Here is a 7,500-nt window from a genome sequence, read left to right as displayed (position 1 = left end):
TTGGCTCTTTTAACTATCCGCATCAATGAGTTACAAGCGAAACTTGAATCACCCAATAAAAAAAATCTTGTACCTCTAAGTTAACGACTCTCTCACATTAATACAAAACAATTAAATTATAACAAAATAGACAATTGGAAAGATCACTTCATATAAAACCAATTATCCGCGTTTGACTCTCCTAACTACTTGTGTCAATGAGTTAAAGCGAAAAGGTTCAATCACCTTGTCAAAATTCCTTGAGCTAACAATGCTTTAACACTAATATAAAACACTTTCAATTCTAACAAACTATATCACTGGAAAGACCACTTCATATACTACACCTGACGCAAGTCTGGCCATCTTAACTACACGCGTTAATGAATTACAAGCAAAAACGTTTAATTACCTTGTCAAAAGTCCAGGCATCAAGGGGCGTACAACCTTTAGAATTGATAGCGCCTGCTGCTCCCATCACTACCAGCAGCACGCCCACTAGGCCCACGACGGCCCTCTGACACATGATTACGGGCGGGATGGGATGAGAGGAAGGCCTGACAGAAGTGTGGGCGTAGGTGGAAGGCGGGAAGAGGCTGCAGGGGAATGATGGATGGAAAGGGGGAGGTGAGCGGCCCGAGTTACGTGTGGTCGTCTGCAGGGGGAAGTGAGAGTGAGAGAGACAGTCAGGGAGTGGGAGAGCGAGTTCCTGGTGGGGGGAGTGAGACAGGAATGCGTGTGAAGAATGAGGAGATTATGTTTGCTGGATTGATTGGCTTGAAGTCAGTATGTTGTATAAGTAGTGTGTGTGTGTGTGTGTGTGTCAATCAGAGAGAGAGAGAGAGAGAGAGAGAGAGGGAGATACTTCATAAAGGTGTTTGATTAATTTTTAGTTATTCATTTAGTGGAAAAAAAAGGTCGTACAGTTTGAAAGAGAAAGAGAGAGAGAGAGAGAGAGAGAGAGAGGGCAATGACATTAACGTGTGGGATCGATTTGAATAAAAGACCTGAATCAAAATGCAAGTCGTGAATTGATGATAAGGTCTAAGTAAGTGAAATAACAATATATCTTTCTTTATCTGTATACTTTGCTCTTTCTATGACATTTATAGCTCAACAGGTTACGTTCTATTATGAGGGACTTAAGCATTAATAGCTAGTCTAATCATAATGTTAATCTTTCTTTTTCTCTCTCTCTTTTTCAGATGCCGGCGTGTGAGACTTCTGGTTAAGCATCATCACCATCATCATCAGCAGCAGCAGCATCCATCATCATTGTCATCATCAGCCTATATTATTCTTCCGCATCAGGGAAATAAAAAGGTATTGTGTTGTATACTATTGTTTGTTCATATTTTATCTAAAAGTTTTGTGTAGTCTGACTATAACACTGCCTGATGAGGAAAAATATAAATCTTATGTCATTAATTGTGCAGAATAATTTTCTTCTTTCTCCCTCTCCATTTACCTTGAGTGTTCGCTTCCTGTATACATACTATTTATAGGAAACATCGAAGAGAGAGAGAGAGAGAGAGAGAGAGAGAGAGAGAGAGAGAGAGAGAGAGAGAGAGAGAGAGAGAGAGAGAGAGAGAAAATCACCCAATCCGCCAGTCAATCACGGCACGCAGTATACACACACACACACACACAAACACACAGCAACAGCTCCACGTGGCATTCCAGAGGGCAGCATACGTGGCTGGTGAAATATTGAGTAACCTGTATTGATTAAGTGGATGCCGTGTTGAAAGGGCGCCCGTCTGACCTATGCCTGGCCTGAGAGAGAGAGAGAGAGAGAGAGAGAGAGAGAGAGAGAGAGAGAGAGAGAGATTAATAGGTTTTATGTTGTATATGTAATAATAATGTACAACAGAGAGAGAGAGAGAGAGAGAGAGAGAGAGAGAGAGAGAGAGAGAGAGAGAGAGAGAGAGAGTTTTGTATTAGAAAAATAATAAAAAAAAAAGAATTAAGATAACAGAAGAAGAGGAAAGAATATGTAATTATATATTAACTATTCTAAAAAAAATAAATAAATAAATAATAATGTTTCTCTACAGGTTACACCCAAGTATATAGACATCCAGGCAGAAACGAACAAAAAATAAAACAAATAAAAGTCATAAAACAGGTATTAATAAAACCCATAAATTAATCAACATTTTTTCAACATTTTTTTTTTTTTTTTATCTTTATTAATCTTACATGGATTTAAAAAAAGACTGAAAGCGTCAGGCAGTCACAGTTATACACAGATATACGTCATAAAAATACAAAGGCAAGTTTATTTTTTAGTAGCATACCGTATTAAGAAAAAAGTTTGTTTACACATTTCTTCACCAATTTGTAATATGGCAAGTCAAAATACATTATCTGAAAATGCTCTCTCTCTCTCTCTCTCTCTCTCTCTCTCTCTCTCTCTCTCTCTCTCTCTCTCAGAATCCAAGGCAAAGGGAAGCAATGATAAATATGACGAGAGAAAGCTGATTAAAACACACACACACACACACACACACACAATGTAAGGCAATGATAAGCTGCAAATATGAGCTTCCAAGGGCTTCTTCTTTCTCCTCTTCTAAAATCTTTCTTTTCTTCCTCCTCCTCCTCGAACACTGAATAGAAAGGTAATTGTTTTTCTTTTCTTCCTCTTATTTTCTCTTCCTTCTCTTCTTCCTTTTCTTTTTTCCTCTTCCTCTAATTTCTTTTAATCTTCCTCTTCTACCTTCTTTTTTTCCTCTTTCCTCTCTTGATCTTCCTTTTCTCCTTTGGTTTTGTTGATTCTTCCTCCTCTTCCTCTTAAACTAATGGGATGTCTTTTCTTTCTTATCCTAAAGTCTTCCTCCTCCTTCTCTTCCTCCTTAAAATAATAGGATGTCTTTTCCCTTCCTTAACCTAACCTCCACCTCCTCCTTCAGTGCCTTCTATAGGATATCTTTAACCTTCCCTACCCTAAACTCCTCCTCTTCCTCCTCCTTCTTCCTCCTCCTCCTCCTCTTCCATTTAAAACTAGGATACTGACACTTCCTCCTCCTCTTGATGCATTTCCTTCCCTCCTTCAGTGCCTTCAGCAGGATGTTTTTTTCCTTAATCCTACAGTCTTACTTTTCTTCCTCTTCCCTTCAGAATAGTCGTCAAAGTTCCTCCTTTTTTTCCCTTCCTTATCCTAACAAACTCTAACCTTCCCCTTCTTCAGTGCCTTCTGTAGGATATCTTTTCCTTCATCCTATAGTCCTCTTCCTCCTCCTCCTCTTTCTCTAGCACTATGATATCCTTTCCCTTCCTTACCCTAACAAATTCTAACCTTCCCCTCCTTCAGCACCTTCTGTAGGATATCTTCCCCTCTTCCTTATCCTTCAGTCCTTCTCGTGATTCTCATGTACAGCAGGACATTTTCCACATCCTTTTCTTCCTTTTTCTCCTTTCTTTCCTTTTCTCCTTTCCTTTCTTTTCTCCTTTCCTTTTCTGTTCTTCACTCTTATTCTTCCTCATTTCCTTCATTCTAAGCACCAGTTCCCTCCTCCTTCAGTGTCGGCAGCAGGGTGGCTCCTCCTGCCGCGTCCTGAGGTCTGCCAACACGTCCCTGAGCCTCTCGTAGTCACGCTGGTGCTTGAGGATCTTACTGGTGGGCTTGGCAACAATGTCCACGCCCGTCACTTGGCACTGGAACCACGACCCATCCTTGCCAGACACAATGAAGGGGGAGCTGCCGGCGGGCTGCTGCGGGGCAGGGCTGCTGGGGGAGAGAGGGGTGAGTGTGGTGTACAGGAGAGAGTGTGTTGGGTTATGAAGGGATAGAAGGAAAGGAACTGATTAAAAAGAAGAGGCATAAAGAAATGGATGGTTTGTTTAATAAAGGATAGGAGAATTAAGTAAAAGGGAAGGAAAAAGAAGAGAAATTGATTGAAGGAAGGATAGACAAGAGAAATTGAGTGAAGGAGATTATAGAGATGACAAAAGGAAAGGAATTAACTGAAGGTGAAGTTAGAAGGGAGAAAATACATCAAATGGTAAAATAAAGGGAAGAAAGAAGAGAAGAGCAGTTAATTGAAAAGTTTTATAAAGAACAAATGTGAAGTTTTGTGGAAGAGAAAAGAAACCGACTGATAAAGAAAGGAGGGAATAAGACCAAGTGAATGAAGAATAACATAAGGGAAGAATTAATTTGATGGGAAGAGAAGAGAAAAGTGAACTGAAAGGGAAACAACAAGGAAAGAAACAGAGAAAGGAAAGAAAGGAAAGGATGAAATAATTAGGTTTTTACTTTTGTTTCATTGTCATTTATCAAAGACCAGTTAAAGACACAAACACTCTCTCTCTCTCTCTCTCTCTCTCTCTCTCTCTCTCTCTCTCTCTCTCTCTCTCTCTCTCTCTCTCTCTCTCTCTCTCTCTCTCTCTCTCTCTCTCTCTCTCTCTCTCTCTCTCTCTCTCTCTCACCTGTAATGTGGTCCACTCAACAGAATCATGAGGGACAAATCTTTGGCTGTTGTGGACAGAAGATAACTTTGCAGCAGCCTGACCATCTCCTCCACCCCCAGGTCCCCCAGCTCCCCCACCTCCCCCTGCTGCTCCGAGGCCATCACCAGGCCCAGCGCAGGGGACGGCCAGGCAGAGAGGTCACACAGCGCCTCGTCCACGGCCTCAGGACTCCCCAAGAGGTCACACAGGGTCAGGTAAAGCTGTGACGCTCGGAAGACCCCCAGACGGTCTAGGCTTTGGAAGGCCAGGATGCGGCCAAGAGGAGACCGTTCACTGAGTCTGCCGGTGGTGGTGGCAGTGGTGGTGCTGGTGGTGGTGGTGCTGGTGGTGGAGGTGGTGGAGGTGGTGGTGGTGTTGGAGAAGGTGAAGGTAAGGGCTGCGATGATGGTGTCTCGGAGGTAATGGAAGGGTTGAGTCTCATCTACTGGTTGTCCATCCTGTGGTGGGAGGCAGGGTGACAGTGAGGCAGGGTGGCAGTGAGGCAGGGTGACAGTAAGAAAGGGTGAGTTTTGAGTGAGGGAAAATACAATATGATGATTTTAGAGTAAGGAAGAATAAAAAAGGTGGTTTTAGAGAGAGAGTGAGCGAGGTAGGGTGAGGTGCAGTGAGATTCAGATAAGGTAAGGTAGTGTGAGAGTGGGATAAGGTGAGATAAGGTGAGGGAGTGGAGGTGCAGGGTGATCTTAGGTTGAGGGATAATAGAATAATTGACTTTAGGATAAAGAAATATACTTAATGCATGTAAGATTATGCAGTGGGTGACATTTAGGGTGAAGTAGCACAGGTATGATAAAGAGGTAACATTAGGGTGAAGGAGCATAGGTAGACGGCTGCTGTAGGGTCAGAAAGAGGCTATATAGGGTGAAATGTGGCTTAGGGATGAAGGAATGTAGGGTGCTGAGTGACTTTAGGGTGAAGGAAGATAAAAAGGGTGTGATGGAGGGTGATCTTAGGGTGACTGGATAGAATTACTGGGTTTAGGGTGAGTTAGGGTAGAGATGTTTTTTTTTAGGGTGAGGAAAGACAGGGAGGGTGAGATTGGTGAGTGGGGGAGTGTATTGTAGGGTGAAATAGATGCAAGTTTGGGGAGTAAGGTGTCATAGATAGAAAGATAGATAGATATAGATAGATAGATATATAGGTAGATACATAATGGATAGGTATGCTTAGATATATATAGATGCAAAGATAGATAAATAGATAAATAAACAGGATAAAAATTTGAATCAATACACTACATTAATAAAAGATACAGGTAGACATATTAATAGGAAACAGTATTTTGAATCAACATATAAATAAAAAAAATAAATAAAAAAAAAAACTTGGAGAAAAAAACTTGGAAAAAAAAAAAAACTCGCTCTCTCTCTCTGCTATACTCACAACAAACACTTTAAAATTATTCTGTGGTGCCAGGATGAGGTTGTCCACTGCCCTGCGCATCCTGTCCACATTCCTGAAGAGAGGGCATCATCAATATTCTCATCACTATCATCAACACTATTATCATCATCACTATCACTAACATTATCATTATTGGTATCTATTTCTCCCTATCATTAGTGTACTCATCATTATCAATACTCACAATATTAATATTATCATCCTGTCATTATCATCATTGTCACTTTCACTATAAATTTTCTCATTATTAGTTATTATCATTATTTATTTATCTATTTTTTATCATTGTCATTACTACTCTCATGATTGTTCTGTCATTATCATCATCATCATCATCATCCTCACTACAACTATTCTGTCACTATTAGGATCTACTTCTCTCTTTTGTTAGTATATCACTGCTACTTTCACTATCATTCCTGTTATTATCTTTGTTTCACCATCATCATGCTTACCCTGAGAAGAGGTCAAGAGGACAGTAACCACTCCGACTGCCACTTTCCTTCCCGGCCTGAGGAAAAATCACTACCATTGTAAACATCACCATCATCACCATCAATGAAATCTAAGGCACCATCATTTGTAATATACTAAATGAACTTCTGTCTATCCCCCTTTTCAAGAAAAAGGAGAGGCCACAGTATCTCAATCTTAGGAACACCCCTTTTTTGGCTCTACAAGAATAACCATCTTCTGTTTTTTTCTCATTTTTCTTTCATATAACTTTCTTTTCTCCCCATCTCCTCTTCACCCTCTGATTTCACAATACAGGGGCACCTTCACCCTGTCCCTTACTCCTTCACCCTTCACAAACACAGGGGATCACAGTCACTCACCTTAAGGGCCTACAGACAGCCTCACCCTTCTTCCCTGTCATCCTCACACAACAGCCTCACCCTACCCTGTCATCCTGAACAGCCTCACCCTACCCTGTCACCCTGAACAGCCTCACCCTTCCCTGTCACCCTCAAAACACCCTCTTCCTTCCATCACCCTCACAAAACACCCTTACCCATCCCTATCACCCACACACAACACCCACAACCTTTCCTACCACCCAGATCACCCTTCCCCCTTCCCTATCACCTTTCTCCATCACCCACACAAACAGAGGGGCCCACAGTCACTCACCTTTAGGAACTGCTTCACACAGTACCTACACAGAGGCATGCCTGGCGTAGACCTATCTAGGAATCCCTGTTTAGGCTTAATCTCTATGCACATGTTCCTCGCCTCCCTTGGGTACTGCTGTCCCACACCACACTTCTGGCGGGCGCAGGTGTGGGTGGTGTGGGCGTGGTGGTGTCGTGGCGGGGGATGAAGATGGTGGTGGCGTCAGGGCAGATGCAGGCGACCCCATGAGTGTTGATCTCCTTGCCCTCTCTGTCTCCTGTGGGGGTTGTGGGAGTTGGTGATGTGTTGTGGGTACTGTTGTGGCTGTTGTTGTTGTGATTGTTACTGGTAATACTGTTGTTGTTATTGTATCATTGTTATTTTTGTCAATGTCTCACTGTTATCATCTCTTTCATTATTATTCTGATTCATTTTGTTACTATTTCATTATCATCTCTTATCATCATTTTTTTGTACCTCTCCTCCAGGGCAGCAGGGTGTCGCTGAGTGCCGAGTCAGGGCGCGGGG

General features: G+C 42.0%; 2 protein-coding genes and 1 long non-coding RNA gene across 4 annotated transcripts in view; 1 reads left to right on the top strand and 2 right to left on the bottom strand.

The window, feature by feature from the left end:
* The window catches only part of LOC135094610 (endoplasmic reticulum resident protein 29-like), a 4,412-nt gene extending 3,715 nt beyond the window's left edge, over positions 1-697 (bottom strand). The window contains exon 1 of the mRNA XM_063994853.1: positions 392-697. Within this exon, the coding sequence (XP_063850923.1) occupies positions 392-505 (114 nt within the window). The 5' untranslated portion in view covers positions 506-697. The remainder of the gene's footprint in view (positions 1-391) is intronic.
* A 2,740-nt stretch (positions 698-3,437) lies between these two features.
* LOC135094603 (inositol-pentakisphosphate 2-kinase-like) lies at positions 3,438-7,124 on the bottom strand. Of its 2 annotated transcripts, none has more exons than XM_063994843.1 (5): positions 6,991-7,124; positions 6,315-6,370; positions 5,839-5,911; positions 4,414-4,892; positions 3,438-3,712 (listed from the first exon to the last, which is right to left on the bottom strand). In XM_063994843.1, the coding sequence occupies exons 1-5, from the start codon at positions 7,081-7,083 to the stop codon at positions 3,502-3,504; spliced, it is 912 nt and encodes a 303-aa protein (XP_063850913.1). In that variant the 5' UTR covers positions 7,084-7,124; the 3' UTR covers positions 3,438-3,501. The 2 variants fall into 2 exon arrangements, with proteins under 2 accessions (XP_063850913.1, XP_063850914.1); XM_063994844.1 differs by having other exon boundaries at positions 3,438-3,709.
* The window catches only part of LOC135094607 (uncharacterized), a 129,852-nt gene continuing 125,946 nt past the window's right edge, over positions 3,595-7,500 (top strand). Inside the window, exons 1-2 of the long non-coding RNA XR_010263888.1 lie at positions 3,595-3,727; positions 4,515-7,500. The exon at positions 4,515-7,500 is cut by the window's right edge and continues 166 nt beyond it. This is a non-coding gene — a long non-coding RNA (uncharacterized LOC135094607). The remainder of the gene's footprint in view (positions 3,728-4,514) is intronic.

The sequence above is a fragment of the Scylla paramamosain genome, chromosome 46 (assembly GCF_035594125.1).
Source record: "Scylla paramamosain isolate STU-SP2022 chromosome 46, ASM3559412v1, whole genome shotgun sequence".
NCBI classification, from domain to species: domain Eukaryota; kingdom Metazoa; phylum Arthropoda; class Malacostraca; order Decapoda; family Portunidae; genus Scylla; species Scylla paramamosain.
This window is presented reverse-complemented; position numbering and strand designations above follow the sequence as displayed.